General features: G+C 37.3%; 6 protein-coding genes across 6 annotated transcripts; 2 read left to right on the forward strand and 4 right to left on the reverse strand.

Moving 5' to 3' along the window:
• Positions 1-281: 281 nt before the first annotated feature.
• On the reverse strand, positions 282-2229 carry LOC111787708. Its single transcript, XM_023667739.1, has one exon. The coding sequence runs from the start codon at positions 2039-2041 to the stop codon at positions 365-367; it is 1677 nt and encodes a 558-aa protein (XP_023523507.1). The 5' UTR covers positions 2042-2229; the 3' UTR covers positions 282-364.
• A 666-nt stretch (positions 2230-2895) lies between these two features.
• Positions 2896-5411, reverse strand: LOC111787709. The gene is made up of 2 exons (XM_023667740.1): positions 5162-5411; positions 2896-4530 (listed from the first exon to the last, which is right to left on the reverse strand). Exons 1-2 carry the CDS (start codon positions 5250-5252, stop codon positions 2966-2968), a joined length of 1656 nt encoding a protein of 551 aa, XP_023523508.1. The 5' UTR covers positions 5253-5411; the 3' UTR covers positions 2896-2965.
• Positions 5412-6912: 1501 nt separating this feature from the next.
• LOC111786162 (beta-hexosaminidase 2) lies at positions 6913-9064 on the forward strand. Its single transcript, XM_023666504.1, has 2 exons — positions 6913-7764; positions 8012-9064. The coding sequence occupies exons 1-2, from the start codon at positions 6981-6983 to the stop codon at positions 8959-8961; spliced, it is 1734 nt and encodes a 577-aa protein (XP_023522272.1). The 5' UTR covers positions 6913-6980; the 3' UTR covers positions 8962-9064.
• LOC111786172 (germin-like protein subfamily 3 member 4) lies at positions 8973-9944 on the reverse strand. The gene is made up of 2 exons (XM_023666514.1): positions 9497-9944; positions 8973-9425 (listed from the first exon to the last, which is right to left on the reverse strand). Exons 1-2 carry the CDS (start codon positions 9906-9908, stop codon positions 9115-9117), a joined length of 723 nt encoding a protein of 240 aa, XP_023522282.1. The 5' UTR covers positions 9909-9944; the 3' UTR covers positions 8973-9114.
• Positions 9945-12211: 2267 nt separating this feature from the next.
• On the forward strand, positions 12212-15956 carry LOC111788610 (ACT domain-containing protein ACR11-like). Its single transcript, XM_023669005.1, has 10 exons — positions 12212-12666; positions 13165-13222; positions 13320-13445; positions 13557-13651; positions 14121-14205; positions 14284-14343; positions 15084-15139; positions 15276-15381; positions 15456-15524; positions 15621-15956. The coding sequence occupies exons 1-10, from the start codon at positions 12506-12508 to the stop codon at positions 15681-15683; spliced, it is 879 nt and encodes a 292-aa protein (XP_023524773.1). The 5' UTR covers positions 12212-12505; the 3' UTR covers positions 15684-15956.
• A 375-nt stretch (positions 15957-16331) lies between these two features.
• LOC111788609 (4-coumarate--CoA ligase 1-like) lies at positions 16332-18556 on the reverse strand. Its single transcript, XM_023669004.1, has 4 exons — positions 17467-18556; positions 16964-17376; positions 16776-16878; positions 16332-16550 (listed from the first exon to the last, which is right to left on the reverse strand). The coding sequence occupies exons 1-4, from the start codon at positions 18460-18462 to the stop codon at positions 16425-16427; spliced, it is 1638 nt and encodes a 545-aa protein (XP_023524772.1). The 5' UTR covers positions 18463-18556; the 3' UTR covers positions 16332-16424.
• Positions 18557-20733: the final 2177 nt, after the last annotated feature.

A 20733-nucleotide genomic window follows, 5' to 3' on the forward strand; every position in this document is an offset into this window, starting at 1 on the left:
AAAAAAAAAAAAAAAAAAAAGATGAGCTGTCTGATTAATTGGTCTATTTATGACGTGGTCCAGTTATTATCGTTTCCCTTCCTCAATTATTGCTGACCTTGTCGTTTCTAAGATAAATCATCTTCTCATAATTTTCTTGTTTTTATTTTCTCCACTTTTTAAAGATAATCTTTAATTCTTATTCAAAATTTTAAAATAAATAAATTTCTAAAAATAAAAAAAGTAATTTTTTATTTTTCAATTTTTTGAAAAGATACATAAAAAATATTTTTTATAATAAGGAAATACAACAGTTATTATTGTTATTTTTTGAATCTAAATTGAACGGTGAATGACTTTTACCGCGAGGGTAAGAAGTTTTGAATTACCGTTCATCTCCTTTCCAAGTGTCCTTCATCTTGGGTCCGGTTGGTCCTTCTTCTCCAAGAATTTCGTTCGGTAACTTCTTCACAAATCCTTTGAATCCCTCCTTCAATCTTCCCGGCAGCAACCTCTCCGCCCTTTCGATCTCCTCCGTGATCGGATACTCAATTCTCGGTCCCCATTCTCTGGTGTAATTCAACCACGGCGGCTCCGCCACCGCCAAATACTCAGCTGCAACCACCGTGTACTTCTCACCGGCGTCAAGCATCAGTCCACTCTTCGCCGTCTCATTTCGAATCCCGATCTCGGATAACCCCTGCAGCACTAACCCCTCCTTCGGGTATGACGCGTGACCGTTCAACGACGAATACGCCACCACTTTACTTCCTTTCTCGAACTCGAGCGACGGCGCGTCGACCCACTCGCCTTTGCTGTGTTGTGCAAAGTAAACCCGCCAGAGCTCGCCCGTGAAATTGCTTATCCGTAACGTAATGTGCTCCCAATCGCCGATGTGTTCGCCGATTTTTCTCAATGGAATGTCGATTAGCCCGACCTTCACCGTCGCTGGGCCGTTGAAGGGGAAGAATATCCATATCCCGATGTCGGTGAAAATCCCTCCGATCATCGGCTTCACATGGAGATAGACTTTTGAGGTTTGTAAATCCCCATTTTTCAATTTCTCTTTTGCTTCCTCGTCGGCGGGAAGATCTAACCAGAATTGTCCATCATTGTCGCCCCCTTGAGGCAAATTCGACCCATCCGGTTCGATAGGAACCGGTTTTGACTCGTCGGATTTATCATGTAACAGAGCCCCGCCGGAGAAAAACCACTCCACCGACGACGGTAGGTATTTTTCTTTCGGGTGAAAGTATATAATCGGAGAATAAATTTGAAACAGATGATCAATTTGATTCAAATCCGGCATAGCTGCCGATACCGAATTCGAATTCCTCAAACAGAATAACGGCGGCGGCGGCAAACTCGCTTCCGCAGGGGGCAGAGCTACAAAAGCGCCGGTAGAAACTCCAGTCGCCGTACTTCCTCTGTTTTTTGGTCTGCTACTGTAAACATTAAACCGATTCTCGTCAATTGATTTCGTCAGCCCCCAAATCCATGTCTCCTTCTCGCATTCCTCCGTCAGATCCGATCGAACGCAACGAATTTTATCCACGGAGGGTTTCTCCGGCGAGTCTGTGACGATGTAGCCGACGGCTCTGTAACCGGCCGGCGGCGTCGGCAACCAGATATAGCCGTTACCATCTCGTTTAATCTTTGACGACTCGCTGCTCCAAACCAGAGTATAATCCACAGGCTTCTGCAGAGCTTCTTCCCCGGCGGACCCACTATTTTTACCGGCGAGAACAAATCCAAACAGAGGTTTACTGTTTGTTTGACAGAAATATCCCAAAACGAAGAATCCTTCAGGAAGTGAACTGGGTTCGAAGAATGTAGCTCCAAGATTCTCCGGCCCACCTTCCCGGGCGGTCCAAATCCTGTTAAACGACGAAATCAGCCGGACTTCGAGCCCGCCGCCCAAGTCGATTGCGCCAGAAGCAAATCCTCCGCCGTTGCTGGCGCCATCGGAGTGCCAGGCCGGAAGGGGGGAACGGAAAGAGAATTTAGAATCGATGGGGAGGGGCTTGGGAGGGGTTGAAGATGAAGAAAAGCAGTTCCCCATTAATGGCGGAAATTGGAACTAAACACGAAGATTTTTTTGATTGAATTGGATTGAGAAGTGAGAGAAAATGGATTGAATTTTGAAGAACTTCGCCTTGTTTAAATCTACATTTTTTTTATTTATTATTATTGTTTTTTTATTGCCATTTCATATGAAACTCCTTTGATTCTCGATGAGTTTTATTTTGTGTTGGGTAATCTCAAGAAAACAAATTTTATAAATAAGTATTTATTTATTTTTGCGTGTTGGAGAAATGGGAAAAGGAAAGGAAAAAATAAATAAATGGAAATTTGTCAAATTAATGCCTTTTTTTTTTATAAAAAATTTCAAAATTTATTAAACATTAATCAGATAATTTAATATAATTCAACAATAATTTTGAATAACTTAAAAAACAATAAAAATTATAATCAAACTTATAATTCAACATAAAATTAATATATTTTATTAAATTTGCAATCCTTTAAATTGCATAAATAATTAAAATTCAATTGGTTGTGTGTTGATTTAGTATTCGATCTTTTAAAAATTTGAATCTCTTCTTAATTTGAATGACATAATCAATACATACGAGAATACGCTTACCTACATACATAGAATAAGAATTAGGCTCCGAACATTTTTTTTTTTTTTTTTTACATATTTATTATTGAGTGATAATCTTATCATGTTTTTTTTGCTTGTTCGTAAGGATTTAGTCTTTGAGACTTTTTTTTATTTTTTTATGAGTTCCATGCTTGTCGTGAAAGACAATTTAATTCTTTACATAAATTCTCACGTTGTAATTTAAAATATTACCAAATAATGGTAATGAACTAAATACATAAAATTTAAAATATTAGAAACATTTAAAATTCAATAATTCGTTTTTTTTTTTAAATTTTATTTTTATTTTTGGCAGACATTAATGATATTCAGAAGCTTTTAACTGCGTTCATCGCCATTCCAACTATCCTTCACTATGGGTCCGGTGGGTCCGTCTTCTCCAAGAATTTCGTCTGGTAATCGGTCCACGAAGTTCCTGAAACCCTCTTTCAGTCTTCCCGGCAGGATTTTCTCCACCTTCTCCACCTCCTCTGAGATTCTGTACTCAATTTTTGGTCCCCATTTCCAGACGAAGTTCACCCACGGCGGCGCTACCACCGCCGTCCCCAGATACTCGCCTCCTATCACTGAGAAGCTCGCTCCGGTGTCCAGCACCATTTCGCTTTTCGCCGTCTCGTTTTTTAGTCCGATCTCTCCCCCGCCCTGCATTACCAGGCCGGCTTTCGAGTACGACGCGTGGCCGTTCAACGACGAGTACGCCACAACTTTATTTCCATTTTCGAACTCCAGCGACGGCGCGTCGACCCACTCACCTTTACTGTGCTGCCCAAAATAAACCTTCGACAGCTCGCCGGTGAAATTACTAACCCGTAACGTTATATGCTCCCAATCGCCGATGTGTTCGCCGATTTTCCCTAATGGAATGTTGATTATCCCAACCTTCGCCGTCGCGGGTCCGTTGAATGGAAAAAATATCCATATCGTTATGTCCGTGAAAATCCCTCCGATCATTGGCTTAACCCTGAGGTAGACTTGGCAGCTCCGTAAGTCGCCATGTTTCACTAACTCTTTTGCGCCGCCGTCGATGGGAAGGTCCAGCCAGAACTCGACGTTGTTTTCGACGCCCTGAGGGAGGTTCGTCCCATTTGGTTCAACCCGGACTGGGTTCGATTCGTTGGATCTGTTGTAAAGCAGAGCGCCGTTGGAGAAATACCAGTTCACTGACGCCGGCAGGAATTTCTCCTTGGGGTGAAAGTAAATCAACGGCGCATAAGCTCGAAACAGAGTGGTGATCTGAGAAATATCCGGCATTGCTGAAGAAATTGAAACAGAGTTTCTCAAACAGAGCACTGGCAGAGGCGTCGCCGTGCTCGAAATGGCGGCGAATGACCCGACGGAAACCCCCGCCGCCGAGATTCCTCTGTTTTTCGGTCTGAAACTGAACACATTAAACCCATTTTCGTCGATTGAATCTTTGAGTCCCCAAATCCAATTCTCCTTTTCCGATGGTTCTGTTAGATCTGTACGCACGCAACGGATTCTGTCAACGGAGGGCTTTTCCGGTGAAGTAGTGACGAGGTGGCCGACGGCGCTATAACCGTTCGGCGGCGTCGGCAACCAAATGTAGCCATCGGTGTCACGTTTGATGTTGGAATTCCTGCTTGACCAGACGAGGGCAAAGTCGAGGGGCTTTTTGAGGACGGCGCCGTCAGGTGAGTCATCTTTTCCGGCGAGAGTCCAGGCGAAGAAGGGCTTGTTGTTGGGATGACAGTAATGGCCGAGAGAGAAACAGCCTTGGGGAAGAGGAGAGGGTTCGAAGAACGTGGCGCCGAGGTTGTTTGGACCACCGTCGTGGGTGGTCCAGATTTTGTTGAAGGATGAAATCCGGTGGATTTTCAGTCCGCCACCGAGGTCGATGACGCCTTCGGCGAAGCCACTTTCCCCTGCACAATCAAAGTGAGTGGAAGAGTTAATTTTTTTTTTATCCAATTGATTTATAAATTTACAAAATAAAATAAATCTCTCCTTTTTTTTTTTTTTCCTTTTTTTCTTTTCAATTTTATGTTTAATTATATATATATAAATAAATGAAAGTGATGTCATGTGTAAATTATGATTATATTGAAAACTTCAAAGTTGAAACGTTTTAAAGGAGAAAAATATAATTACGTAAAACAATTATTTATATTTTAATTTAAAAAAATGTCATTATCTTTATTTTAATATCATTTTCCAAAGCATTTAATTTGTATTAACTCCAATTTTCTTTCCNAAAAAAAAAAAAAAAAAAAAAAAAAAAAAAAAAAAAAAAAAAAAAAAAAAAAAAAACCACGCCACTACTACATCGTTGACAGCTAAGAGAGAAAATATTTTTCAATTTTCATTCTCGTAATTGTATTTGATTACTGCATACCATTCGTTTAAATGAATATCTAATTGATATAAATAATTCTCTCTCAGATAACCTATTTTTCTCTTGTATCGTTCATCTAAACAAAGGAAAACGAACCGACAACGAGAATCATAAATAGAGATATTCGGAGCCAAACATTAAAAAGAAAATTAGATAGAAACCTGGTGGAAAAGTGGGAAGTGGAGAAGGAAACTTGAAGGTGGTGTCAATGGGCAAAGGGTGGCTTTGGTTCTTGGACTTGCTATTCCCCATTGATGTTCTAAGCTTCAAACCTGCGTGAGAAGACAAGAGAGGAAGACAAGAGAGATGAAGAAGGTCAGTGTTTTATAGGCCATATTTATATAAATCCAATTGTGTGTGAACCTTAATACAATGCTTTGGAGAAACCTTTGACTTCTCTTATACATCAAGTTCGGCTATTCTTTTTTTAATAATTCCTCTTCTTTTATTGTTTTTATATGTTCTTCTTAATCCAAATATGAGTTGGAGAATTATTGTTATAATTCATCCATCATTATCATTAATATTATCATTAATCTCTGATTTGATTAGATTAAGAATCATATTATTTAAGGAAAACCAGATATAATTGTTATTTATTTATGTATTATTATTATTATTATTTTGCAATTTTCTTTAATTTTAATTGTGCTTATATTTTAGAATAATTTAATTTTGATGTTTATTTCCAAATTTAACCTTCAACGACAGTATAATTTTAAAAATGAAAATAAATAAGAGAAAAAATGTAAAAAAGAAAAGTCAAAATCTAACCAACCACGAACTAACAACTCATTATATAAAATTTTATAATGAAAAATGTGTTTTTAGTTTTATTTTAAATTTATGTTCAATGTTTATATGAAAATGTAGACTTTTGTCTCCTTTAATATTTTATACTTTTCCATGCCATACCTTCCACATGCTTTATTTATTTATAATATATATATACCAAATTTCATGTCACTATATCTCGTATTTGTACTGTCTATTTTAAACGTGAAACTAAGTGAAAAATATTGACACTATAAACGTTCATTTTGCTGATTTATGAGCTTTACCGACAAGAAAATATAGTACCGTTTTATCGATTAAGATACTCCTATTTTCGAGTTGCTTTTCTGTTTCTGTACCCACAAAACTTAGCATTTGAAAAAGATAAAAAGATAAGCGATGAACGTAAGCTTTTATTCAAGGTAAGTACATAGCTCCAAATGGCGAACAAGCAAAAAAAAAAAAAACAAAACAAAAACAAAAGGTCTTGAATTAGTAGAAGGCCTGCAATAATTTAACCAAAAAATAAAATCAAAAGAGAGGGCAAAGCCACATGTAGTTTAAGAAGACCCAACATTTAAATTTTATTCATTAACTTATGAATGTCACATAGTGACATAATAATAAGACATTCACATCTTACCATATTCTTCCTACATTATTTTAATTACAAACCCAATCGCTAAAAAAAAAATAATAATAATAATATGCTAATTTATTAAAACAGTAGATAAATAAATTAATACCACATGTAACTATAAAATATGATTATGAGGTGCACATTCATTTTTAGTGGCTCAATCATAGAGACTCAAGAGTGAAGTGTATTTAGCTTAGAGTAACAACAAAATATGCAGAAAGGACTCGTGTTCGTTTGAGGGGATAAGTTTCACTCTTAGAAGCCACGAGCAGCTGACCTGTCAACTTTATTATCGTACAATAAAACAATGGATTCCTTAAAATTATCAAAATTAAAACTAAAATAGAACAAAATTGGTAAGTTTACTTGCCTATTAAATATATTTTTAAAACTCGTTTATAAGTTATTTTAAGAATAATTAACGAAAACTTTTTTTTAGGTTAAAATAAATTATTTTCACGACAACGAATAAATAAATTCCACTGTCTTCCTTATCCTTGTCGCGCAACCACAACAGTATAAAGTACACCACAGCCTCGGCTGTCTGGTGCAGTTGCAGCAAAATCATGGCTCTTCAATGGAGGACAGACATTTTTTCCACCTTCCTCCTTATCGTCTTCTTCTTAATTTCCCCAATTTCATCGCTTCAATCCGCCATTAATGTCTGGCCAAAACCAAGAGTCTTCAATTGGCCCGATCCCCAAGCCGCTCTTCTTTCCCCCAATTTCATCATCATTTCCCCTCGCCACCACTACTTCTCCTCCGCCGTCGATCGTCACCTCCGCCGCATTCTCACTGAGAAACACCGCCCCCTCGTTGACCCTTCAGTCAACATCTCCTCCTCTGCCTCTCCCTTGCAGAAACTCACCGTCTCCGTCGCCGATCTCTCTGCCCCACTCCAGAATGGGGTCAACGAATCATATTCTCTCCACATTTCCCTCACCGGCTCCGCCAATTTGGTCTCGTCTACGGTCTGGGGCGCCATGAGAGGCCTCGAGACGTTCTCTCAGCTTGTTTGGGGCGACCCACTTAGAGTCCCGGTGGGGGTTTCGATTTGGGATGCGCCATTGTTTCAACATAGAGGGTTGATTCTCGATACGTCGAGGAATTACTATGGAGTGGAGCATATTTTACGGACGATTGAGGCGATGGGTATGAATAAGCTTAATGTTTTCCATTGGCATATAACCGACTCACATTCTTTCCCTCTTGTGCTGCCATTGGAGCCGGAGCTTGGTGCTAAAGGGGCTTATAGAGATGATATGATATATTCCCCTGAAGATGTTCGACGAATTGTCAAGTTCGGAATGGAACACGGAGTTCGAGTCATGCCGGAAATTGACTCCCCTGGTGAGTTAAACTCTCTTGATTTTGATCTTTAAATCTGAATCCGCCAATTGGGTTGTTGATTGTATGATCATTACTTGGTTGGTTCTGTATATATGATTGAAAATCCCTTACTTCCCCTGTTTTATTCTGTATGAAATGAATGTATCATAAATTCTCGGGGAACTGGTTTAGAGTGTTGAATTCAGCTGGATGATGATGATGAGTGAATCTGCCATAATAATGTAGAGAATTGTGATGTAATTTGCAGGACATACTGGCTCATGGGCTCTGGCTTACCCTGAGATAGTGTCATGTGCAAATATGTTCTGGTTACCTGCAGGGTACAAATGGGAAGACCGGCTGGCTTCAGAGCCAGGGACTGGCCATTTGAATCCCTTGAACCCCAAGACGTATGAAGTCCTAAAAAACGTCGTTCGGGACGTCGTCGATCTTTTCCCCGAATCGTTTTACCACTCGGGCGTGGATGAGATTGTCCCGGGATGTTGGAAGGCTGATCCATTGATCAAATCCTTCTTATCAAATGGTGGAACTCTCAGCCAAGTTCTTGAGATCTTTGTCAACACCACCTTCCCTTTCATTCACTCCCTTAACCGAACCGTCGTCTATTGGGAAGACGTATTGCTCGACGACATAGTCAGAGTTCGACCAGAGTTTCTCCCTCGTGAGAACATCATCTTGCAGACTTGGAACAATGGTGTTAACAATACCAAACGAATCGTTTCTTCAGGGTATCGAGCAATCGTTTCGTCATCGGAATACTATTATTTGGACTGTGGCCATGGTGACTTTCTTGGAAACAATAGTCAGTATGATGAACAAGCAAATGGTGAGTATAAAGATGGAGGGTCATGGTGTGGACCTTTCAAAACATGGCAAACTATATATAACTACGACATAACTTATAAACTGAGTGAAGAGGAAGCTAAATTGGTGTTGGGCGGGGAAGTGGCATTGTGGTCTGAACAAGCCGACCCAACGGTGCTGGATGCTCGGCTATGGCCTCGCACTTCAGCAATGGCGGAGTCACTATGGTCTGGAAACCGAGACGAAAGCGGTAAGAAGAGGTACGCCGAGGCAACAGACCGTTTGAATGAATGGAGAAATAGAATGGTGAAGAGAGGCATCGGAGCCGAACCAATTCAACCACTCTGGTGCGCTCGAAACCCCGGCATGTGTAATACTGTTCAAAAGATATAATAGTTCTATACCGATGAATCTTTCCATGGATCATATCTTATTCTTTTAAGAACATAGGATACAGGAAAGACATCAAAATCAATAATATTTTATCACTTACTTAGATTAATGTCCTTCAACTTGTGCATTTTCTTTTCAAATGAATCTATAATTTTACAAGCTTATGTATCTGGGTAGGGTTACATTTGGGTTGAATTTGAGATTTGGTAGTGAAGAAAGAGCTTTTAATTTGTCGAGGAACTTGTCTATGAAATGACTTGAATCAGCAGGCTCGAACATGGCACCATTGACATTCACAACTCCTGGGTTCTGACTGTTATACACAGAGAAAATGGTGGCGGTCTCGTAACCAGAATTTAGACAGAAGTGCAACAACCCCTTTGGAAATACGATTACGTCGCCTGGTTTTAAAAACTCCTGAAAGAGTCGGTTTTTGGTGTCAATGAATCCAGCTAGAACGATGCCTGCAAGGAAGACAAACACACAACTCCTTACTCTAATACCATGTTAAATCACCGCTCAACCCAATACGTACCTTGATTCACAAAGAACATCTCTGTGGCTCTTGGATGCGAGTGAGGAGAAATGATGGCATCCGTGCCCAAATCAGTTCTAGAGATAGATAGCCCGAGTGAATTCAAGCCAGGGAAGTCTGCAGCCGTGACGACCTTCACCAACGAGCTGAACCGATCATCGGTATTGACCGGTCCCGTTAACTTTGCTGAGGTGAAGTCATCCGTCCTAACAATGGTGGGGTTCTTGCAAGGGAAGCCATTGATGAAGTCAATTCTATCAGTGGCTGTTGGACAAGAATCAAAGACATTATGAGAATCAGCAACTGAGATTCCAAGACAAGAAAATAACACAACCAGAAGGAAAATTAAGGAAGATGATGGTTTGTTCATTTTGAGTTCATGTGTTCGAGCTGAGAATTTAGGATGAAACATATAAATATGCTTGAATTGTAAGGTTTTTGAGGTTGCCAACAGTGGAAGATATTAATTTCCTAATTCTTGGAGTTTACTACTGGATTTCTGCATTGCTTAAAGCAAAATTAATATGAAATTTAGTGATGGGTAATATGAATAAATATTTTTCCTTCTAAATTAATAATTTATTAATTCTGATTAATTATAATTTCAAAAAGTAGTTGATTGTGGGCCAAGCCCAAGGTAATACAGTAACAAACAAAAAGCCCAATCACAAATTAATGAATTGATTAATAAATATGTGGGCCAAGCCCAAGTAAATACAGTAACAAACACAAGGCCCAATCACAAAAGTTAATGAAAATGTGGGCCAAGCCCAAGTTAATAAAGTAACAAACAAAAGGCCCAATCATAAAAATTAATAAATTCATTAATAAATATGTGGGCCAAGCCCATGTTAATACAGTAACAAACAAAAGGCCCAATCGTAAAGTAAATAATTGGTTAATGAAAATGTGGGCCGAGCCCATGTTAATACAGTAACAAACAAAAGGCCCAATCGTAAAAATTAATGAATTGGTTAATTAAAATGTGGGCCGAGCCCAAGTGAATACAGTAAGAGACAAAAGGCCCAATCGTAAAAATTAATGAATTGGTTAATTAAAATGTGGGCCGAGCCCAAGTGAATACAGTAAGAGACAAAAGGCCCAATCGTAAAAATTAATGAATTGGTTAATTAAAATGTGGGCCGAGCCCAAGTGAATACAGTAAGAGACAAAAGGCCCAATCGTAAAAATTAATGAATTGGTTAATTAAAATGTGGGCCGAGCCCAAGTGAATACAGTAAGAGACAAAAGGCCCAATCGTAAAAATTAATGAATTGGTTAATTAAAATGTGGGCCGAGCCCAAGTGAATACAGTAAGAGACAAAAGGCCCAATCGTAAAAATTAATGAATTGGTTAATTAAAATGTGGGCCGAGCCCAAGTGAATACAGTAAGAGACAAAAGGCCCAATCGTAAAAATTAATGAATTGGTTAATTAAAATGTGGGCCGAGCCCAAGTGAATACAGTAAGAGACAAAAGGCCCAATCGTAAAAATTAATGAATTGGTTAATTAAAATGTGGGCCGAGCCCAAGTGAATACAGTAAGAAACAAAAGGCCCAATCGTAAAAATTAATGAATTGGTTAATTAATATGTGGGCCGAGCCCAAGTTAATACAGTAACAAACAAACGGCCCAATTGTAAAAATTAATGAATCGGTTAATGAAATTGTGGGCCGAGCCCAAGTTAATACAGTAACAAACGAAAGGCCCAATCGTAAAAATTAATGAATTGGTTAATGAAAATATGGGCCGAGCCCAAGTTAATTCAGTAACAAACAAAAGGCCCAATCGTAAAAATTAATGAATTGATTAATAAAAAGTTGGGCCGAGCCCAAGTTAATTCAGTAACAAACAAAAGGTCCAATCGTAAAAATTAATGTATTGGTTAGTGAAATTGTGGGCCGAGCCCATGTTAATACTGTAAGAAACAAAAGGCCCACTCATAAAAATTGGGTGAAGCCCACGCTAATCTGTCTTTTTCAGAGAGAGAGAGAGAGAGAGAACGGGAAAAAGATAATAAATCCTGAAAAAGAAAAAAGATAATTGGAGAAAAAGATGAGAAATTCGAATTTTATGAACCAAACGCGTCGCTATAATTGGAAGGTTCTAGCGATCAACTGGTCCCAATTCCAACTGGATTTCTCACTCAAATTTAAAAACCAACAGAATAAAATAAAATAAAATAATAATTATAAAATACGATTTTCCTCCTATAATCAACATATTGTACTTTTAATAAATTTATTTGATTATATTTCCAATCTTTTTAAAAAAAATAAAAAATTAATCTTAAAATTTACCTTAAAGAATTAATTTCTTGATTTATCAACCTACATAGACTAAAATTAAATATTAAAATAACATGTTAGTTCTTGTATTTTAATTTTATTATTAGCTTTGTCAAAAAATAAATATTTGTATGAAAATTATTAATATTATTTAATTCATCTCAATAAACCTTTTAATTACTAAAATTACATGCTTTTCTTTACTGGATTCCTTTGAATGAAATTCGTCACGTAGCACTAAGTTAGGAGGCATATTCTCCGAGAATACTTTAGGTTAAACATTCATTAAAATAAGTGGGGTCGAATTTTCGGATTAATATTAGATATTTGAAAGTAAAAATACTGTGGAGAAGTATTTTAATATTATATATATAATCATTGCAATTATTTACGATGAATCATGAAACGTCAAACAAATTTCCGGAAAAAAAAAGAAAAAGAAAAAAAGAGTGAACGAAAAAGAAGATAAATTGTCATGAGGAATCTACCTATCCATCTCCAATGGCGGATATTTCGAGACCACTCGGGTCCAGATGGGTCGTATTCTTCTTCCTCGCTGCCCATTTCTCTCCTTCTGAATCCTTCTCTGAACTCAGAATGTTCTCTGATTTCCCTTCTTTGATCTTACTCCCTTCTCTCTAGCTTCTCTTTTACCTCCCATTGCTTCCGATTTTTGCTTCTGGGTTTGCGTTTTTCGCTCCTCTTCTCAACCTTCCCGCCATGACTGTGGCTGTGGCTATGGCTTCTTGGTGCTCTGGGCTTCACTCCAGTTGCAGTTCTTGGACCTTCAAATCTTCTGAAAGTCGTTTGCCGACTGGGGGTTTGTTCAAGACCTCCCTTGCTTATCAGAACAAGTGTTTCTGCCTAATCCAAAGGGGAAGGTATGAGTTTCAATTGATTGATTTGGTGTGTTTTTGTGCTTAATTTTATCATATTCGTCCAATTTGTATTGGACATTATTGAGATTTCTGTTCAGATTTATTACTATTTCAAGCTGAAGATCATTTGGGCTAGTAATTCATGCTTGAATCTCTCGTTCGTGATATGTAACAATCTTAGGTTTCTAAATTCTCTCTGTTTTATCAGGTTAGTTAGTATAATTGAACAAGACCCAGTGATTCTCTGTTAATTAAGAAGTTGTTGATGTCAAATCACCACTGGATTTTTAGCTTAAGCAGATGAATTATGTGTATATTTTGAATACTCCTCTCTCAGCTCGGAGATTAATTGGATTTAGGAAGTCCACCATGTGAATTAGTTTTAAGAACATGTTTTTGTTTTTAAAATTTGGCTAAGAATTCCAATGTTTCCTTTAAGAATGAAAATCATTTTAGTTTTTGTGAAGATATGTTTATAAGTTTACTGCTGATCCGTCACAGATGGTCTTCTTCCAACATGAAGAGTATTGCACGAGCATCATCAGCTACAGCTGTTGAGGTACTGAAGGTATCGATACATGTGATTTGCAATTGTTGGATGTTTGTTCTTAATTTTTGTTGGACCTCTCCCTCTCTTGGGAGTGGTTGCACAACAGGATGGAAGTAACGGTGATACTGATACAATTCCAACGCCCATAGTTATAATAGACCAGGACTCTGATCAAGATGCAACTGTTGTGGAAATAACCTTCGGCGATCGGCTTGGAGCACTTCTCGACACGGTACAATGCTATGTTTTCGTATTTACAAAGTCATCTTTAACATTCCATTTTTGGGAGCTTTTTTGGGTTGTCTTATCCGTTGTCATTTCCTATAATCTGCATTGGATGCAGATGAATGCTCTGAAAAACCTGGGGCTCAATGTCGTCAAGGCGAATGTCTTTTTGGATTCTTCTGGAAAGCACAACAGATTTTCGATCACAAAAGCGTAAGTATTGGATTACTTGTTTGTTAGTTAAAAAGAGTGGGTAGTTGTTCTTATTCTGTAGTTACAGGTTGTTATATTTAGATACTCCGTTGCTGAACTTGAAGTATCAGGTTGTTATATTTAGATACTCCGTTGCTGTCTTTTTCGTTACCGAGCGGTAGGTTGTTTATAATTGCTATTAGAAAGATGTGAACTATTTCATCAAATGTCGATTCTTACAACACACCTGGTTATGATACTTGGTTAGTAAATTTGGCAGTCCCATGACATTGCAGCAATGCCTCAAAAGATCAATAAAAGCCCACGAACATTTTTCGTGGTATATAATGTGATACGACAATACTAGTGAACTGATTTGGACAACCCTTTGGTTATGTGGACCTTACCAACACAAACATTAATACCTTCAGTTAAATTTGGACTTAAAATCGGTCGAATTTTGATTTTTGATTGTTGTGCTAATATGCAGAGACACCGGAAGAAAGGTAGATGATCCAGAGTTGCTTGAGGCGATTCGCTTGACGATTATAAACAACTTGCTTGAGTTTCATCCGGTATGATCTTATCAAGATTCATTCTGGGTGGATCTTCTAACAATTTTTTAAGTTCCTAAATTTGAAATGGTTGTTCAGGAATCAAGTGCTCAGTTAGCAATGGGAGCAGCGTTCGGAGTCATGCCACCGCCACAACAGGTCTTAAACAACTTTCCATTTCAAGACTGGCTGTGGTGCTTTTTGATTCATATACTGTGGAGCTTTTTCTTCATATCATATCTGCTATTGCATGATATTGTTGTTATGTTTCTTTTTGTGGGGTATAAAACTAGACATCACGTTCCCTCCTCTGCTCTCTTTTTGCATAATGTCTCATATTAGCTGGCTAACAAGGTTACAATAGGCTCAAATGTTGGCTTTCCCCGGTTTGCAAATCCATAGGATGGTGTGTAGAAACCTGCAGAACCTTGTCCTTGTAACGGTCAAGACCACCGCTAGCAGATATTGTCCTTTTTGGACTTTCCCTTTCGGGCTGCCCTACAAGGTTTTTAAAATGCGTCTGCTAGGGAGAGATTTTCACACCCTTATAAAAACTGGTTCGTTCTCCTTTCCAACCGATGTGGGATCTCATGTGAACGAACATCGGTTGAGGAGGAGAACGAACCATTCTTTATAAGGGTGTGGAAACCTCTCCCTAGCATACGCGTTTTAAAAACCTTGAGGGCAAGCTCGAAAGGGAAATCCCAAAGAGAACAATATCTGCTTGCAGTGGCTTGGGCCGTTACAGTCCTTTTTGTGTGAGAAATAAGTTTGCTTTCTTGTTTTACTTCTCGATACTTGTCGTTTCACTCAATCTAGCTATTTGTTTGAACGTTTTATATTCATCCTTTCAAATGTTGTCTGCTCCCTTGCTTGATTTGTGACGTGTAATTTCTTAGGTCGATGTGGACATTGCTACGCACATAAGCATACAAGATGACGGTCCTGACCGAAGGTAATGCTCGTCTGTTTCCTCAGAAAATCATTGACACAATGGCAATAATTTTCGAAACTTGACTTGCCAACTCTTGTTAGTCCTGTATATGTGAAGGGAGTGCAATTTTTCAAAGTTTTTCCTTGACCCTTCACAGCTTGCTGTATGTGGAGACCGCTGATCGACCAGGATTACTGGTGGATCTTGTGAAGATCATCACGGACATAAACGTTGCAGTTGAATCGGGAGAATTCGACACCGAGGTGACTATTTTCAGTGTTGAATTTGCAGGCCTTCACTGTTAGTAGTATTACAACTCTCTTTGTCCTGGCTGCAGGGACTGTTGGCTAAGACTAAATTTCATGTTAGCTACAAGGGCAAAGCCCTCATCAAACCTCTTCAGCAGGTTGGTAAACATTTAGATTATACTGGTTACAACTTACTTACAACATTGTTCGTTACTGTTACCGAACCCAATTGACGATTTACGTCGTTTCTACAGGTTATATCAAATAGTTTACGATATTTCTTGAGGCGACCAAGCACAGAGGAGGCGAGTTTTTGAGCCATATGATGAAGTAAAAACCAAAAGCAGGATAAATTAGAGTTGGAGAAATGTTGTGCATTTATAGTGTTTATATCATTTACGCCCTGTTGTTGTAACATATCTTACCATCCTCATTCATACTCTTTCAAAGAGATTTGAACCTCAAAATTAACATTATGCATTCATGAGAAATATTCGAGCTTGTTGCGCAATACTCGACCGTGTCATGATGTATTCGTCATTGCTCGATTGATTGCTTGATGGAATAAATTACAAGATAAATCTTCAACCTTTCGATTTTGCATAATGAATTGTAAATTTTCTCTTAAAAAAATTAGTATATAGTACGTCACTACACTAATGTACGTAATTGCCACCTATACTTAGTCTTATCCTTAACGCACTTACCAAACCTACATAACACTCCATGTGTACACATCGACCCATGTGGGACTAAAGCAACAATGAAGGATAGTACATTTATGTGCGTATGGTAATTAATACGCGGATGTGTGAGCTAATTTGGATGATGGTTCATTATTGCAATTTAAAAAAAAAAAAAAAAAAAAAAAAAAACATTATCTATATATGAACATATGAAAAGATTTGAACTTTCCATATAATATATATGTATATTAAAAAAAAAAGTAATAATAACAAGAGAGGTAAAATAAGAGACTTGCATTGGCATTTAGTAGTGGGTGAAATTGCAAAGAAAAAATAATAATAATAATAATAATAATAAAAAGAAAAAGGAAATTAATTAGGAATTGGAAAATCAGCTGCCAACTTTGCCCTCAACTCCTTCCTCAAGATCTTGCCGGAGGGCGATTTCGGAATTGCGTCTATGAAAAAAACCCGGTTTATTCTCTTGTAGAAAACCACCTGCACCGTTGTCATATATATATTATTTTTTTTTTGCTCATAAAATTTGTAAATATATTTTTTTAGTCCTTAAATTTAAAACATGTCTATTTTAATCTTTAAAATATCGTTTCATTTTCCATAATTGTTTAACTAGCAAATAAAGTGAATTTATAAATTGAATATTTTTTAAATTTAAAAATAGAATAAAAATGAGAATTAAGAGAACAAAGTAAGATTACATGCCTGTTTTGATATAAATTGTTTAATTTCATCCTCAGTCACTTCGGAGTTCTTCAATTTCACTACGAACGCAACGGGAACCTCTCCAGCTTCTTCATCTTTCATTCTGCAATTTACCACACGTGCAAAATTAATGATAAATAAATAAACAAATCGGAATTGGAAATCTAATCGAGTCAATTGATTCTTACGGAACGACGGCGGCATCGGAGATGACCGGATGAGTGAGCAACAGAGCTTCGAGTTCCGCCGGCGCGACTTGGAATCCCTTGTACTTAATCAGTTCCTTCAACCGATCGACGATGAACAGTTCGTCATCGTCGTCGATCAAGCCGATATCGCCGGTGTGCAACCAGCCTTCGCTATCGATTGTGGCGGCCGTTGCCTCCGGATTGTTGAGATAGCCTTTCATGATTTGATCGCCTCTGATGCAGATCTCTCCCGGCGTGTTTCGGGGCAATGAGCCGCCGTTTTCGGTGTCGACGATCTTTATCTCGGCGTTTCTCACGACGGTGCCGCAGGCTCCTGGTTTCATCGGAAATGGCTCCTTCGCAAATGCTAAACCCATCGTTAGTACAGGACCCGCCTCTGTCATTCCATATCCCTGCAAAAAAAAAATTAATTAATTAATTAATTTACACGTGGACTTCTGAATAAAATTTTATTTTGTAATTAAATTATGAATTTGGCGCACCTGGCCGAGCACAGCCTTGGGAAACTTGGCCCTCACGGTATCTTCAAGCTCCTTCCCAAGCGGAGCTCCGCCAGATTTAATCATTCTGATCGACGACAAATCGTATTTCTCCAAGTCCGGCGACTTCGCAATGGCGAGAACAATCGGCGGCACAATCGGCGCAATTGAAACTCTGTATTTCTCCACCAATTGCAAAAGCGAACCAATCTCAAATTTAGGCATGATCAAAATCGTCGCACCGGCGCGCAACCCGCAGAGCAGAACCGAATTAAGCGAATAGATATGAAAAAGCGGCAAAACGCACAAAATCACATCGTCGTTTCTGTAGTACAGATTCGGATTTTCTCCATCCACTTGCTGAGCCACACTCGTCACTAATCCTTTATGTGTTAGCATCACTCCTTTCGGCAATCCAGTGGTTCCAGAGGAGTACGGCAGAGCAACGACGTCGTCCGGACTGATCTCCACCGCCGGAATCTCATGATCGCCTCCCTGGATTAAATCGGCAAACGATAAGCAACCTAGCGGCGGAGAATCGACGGTCATGATTTTAGCATCAGGTAATTGCTCTGTTATTTCCTTCACTTTCTCGTAATACGACGATTGCGTGATTATCAATTTCGCCTTCGATCCTTTCGCTTGCTTCGCGATCTCTGCCGCAGTGAAGAAAGGATTCGCCGCCGTCATAATCGCGCCAAGGTACGAGGCGCCGAGGAAAGCGAAGACGAATTCCGGTGAGTTCGGGAGGAGGAGCATGATCACATCGCCTTTTGCAATACCGAGTTTGTACAATCCAGAGGCGGCCTTGCGAGCGGCGAGGTCGACGTCGGAATAAGTGAAGGACTCACCAGTGACGGCATTGATTAGACAGGTCCGGTGGCCGATCTCTGCCATCTTTTCTTGAAGGCAGTACGAGTGCAGAGGTAGGTGCTTAGGGATGTAGATATCCGGCAATTTCGACCGGAAAATGAAGTCGTGAACCGTTTCAGTGGCCATTTCAATGGCGACGATTTTAGCTGATTGAAGAAGAAGAAGAACAGATGAACCTTTTCCGATTCACGTTTATCGTGTTCTTCTGAGTTCGACGACGGAAATTTCAGTTGAAGATATAATGAATTGTGTTGAAGATGGGACAAAAATTTGGGGGTTGGTGAAGGGAGTAAACGGGAATTTTGAAAAAATTTCTTGTCCAAATTTTCATTTTCTTCTTTTTCTTTCTTTAAATACTATATTACCTTTAATCTTACTTCAAAAATTTTATTTTTATTCCTTTTATCTCTTAAATTTGTAATAATTTTGAGCTTAAATTTATTTTTAAGATTTAATGAGATTTTTTACTTAAATAAATTAAATTAATTACACATCTATGATATTTATAAATTATATAGTCTAAATTATTAAATAATAAACGCTATTTAAGTCTTAGTAAATGCTTTTAATCCTCATGCAATTCTTTTAATAATTACTTTTAAAACCTCTAATTTAGTAGGTGTAAAGAGAAATATTAATTTTTTTTAATTATTGGAGCTTGACGTAGAGGTAACTTTTCATTTATTTAATTATTTAATTAGGTATTTCACTAGTGGATCTAGATGTAACTTATGTTTAATTTTTAAAGTATTAATTATTTCATTAAATAATACATGTAAATTTTAAATTTATTTTATATACATATTAGATATTACTACAAATGAAACAATCAAAATAGCCCAAATTAAAATAAGAGAAAGCCCGGAGAGAAATTACGCATTAAAAAATCGATTAATAATATATTTTTTTTTTTGTTATTAATAATGTGAAGGGGTGCATATCAATTTTTTAATCGATAAAAATGTCTATTAAATACCTCTCTATAATTTTACCCTCTAAACGTCTCGTTAATTTTATATTAAGTCCCTAAATTTTAACTTCAAGACTATTAATATCATAACGAACATTTTATCTATTAGTTAAAAATATATATAATAGTAAATTAAGTTAAGTTCGGGTTGAAAAATATTACTAATATTTTTAATCATAAATATACGGAAAAAAAAATTAGGGAAAAAAGTTGGTGAGAAAATGGGGTTGGTGAGGGTAGGTGTTTTAGGTGATGGTGGGGCCTAAAAGGATAGGGTATTGGTTGCCCCCAACTTTTTCATAGTGCGTTTTAGCACAAGCCTAAAAACCATTAATTTTTTTTTTCATATAAAATATATAATTTTAATTTTCCTAATTTTGGGTTGAAACTTTGTGATTTTAATTTAATTTAATTCCAAGGAAAAATAAATAATGAGAAAAAAAAAATGGTGGTGATTGTGTTATGTGGTCATGTTCAAAGATGAATGTCTCCATTTTACCTACTACCAACTCATTGGACCCTCCAATCAAATTTCGTCAATTAAAAATCCCGATCTATATATATTTAAGCTTATTTTAATCGAATTTGCTTTAGATTATACCCATTTTTAGTAATTGATGTCGTTTTGGTTAACAGAATGATAGAAGACATATATATATACATACGATATGACACATGAATCGACGCGTTGTTGATATTACGTTAAAAACACCTTTTCATCAGCCAAGAAGAAGGAACATTAGTGATTAGTGCATGAATAAATTATATTTTATTTTCACAAATATTGGATGGAATGATAGCCGGGCCCAATTCGTAAATCAGAATCGGCCCATATTGCCGAAATGGGCTTAATTCTGGGCCCATGACCATAGCTTTTACGAAAGTTGTTCGCAAGTGTTTTTGTTTCAATATTCTCCACGATATTGGGTTAATCTATAATTTGTTTCCTACATAAATTTTACTTTCGGTCGTAAAATGTAATATAAAAATAGAGACGGTGAAAAAAATTATTTAATTTTACTCTCGTAATTATATAATTAAAAATAGAGACGGTGAAGATATACTTCTAGTTGAGTTATGTTCAAATTGATTATTTTATTTATTAAAAAAATATATTTAGATCATAATGTATAAATATCTTTTTTTCAAGTACAAATAATGTAGTAATTTAACGATATAATTAATCTTTTTTTTATGATATTTTTATGACAAAATCATCCCAACCCACATGCCAAAAAAGCTTAGCCACCAACCTAAATGGGAATTAAAAAATAATTAATAAGTGTGACATGATCTCATTTTATAAACTATGATGGACATTATTCAATAATATGATAATTAATAGTACTAAACAATTGAAACCAATGGTAATTAGCCAACAAATTAATTGAATTTATTTATTTTATATATAATTCAATTTATAATCT

The sequence above is a fragment of the Cucurbita pepo genome, chromosome LG02 (assembly GCF_002806865.2).
Source record: "Cucurbita pepo subsp. pepo cultivar mu-cu-16 chromosome LG02, ASM280686v2, whole genome shotgun sequence".
Classification (NCBI taxonomy): Eukaryota; Viridiplantae; Streptophyta; class Magnoliopsida; order Cucurbitales; family Cucurbitaceae; genus Cucurbita; species Cucurbita pepo.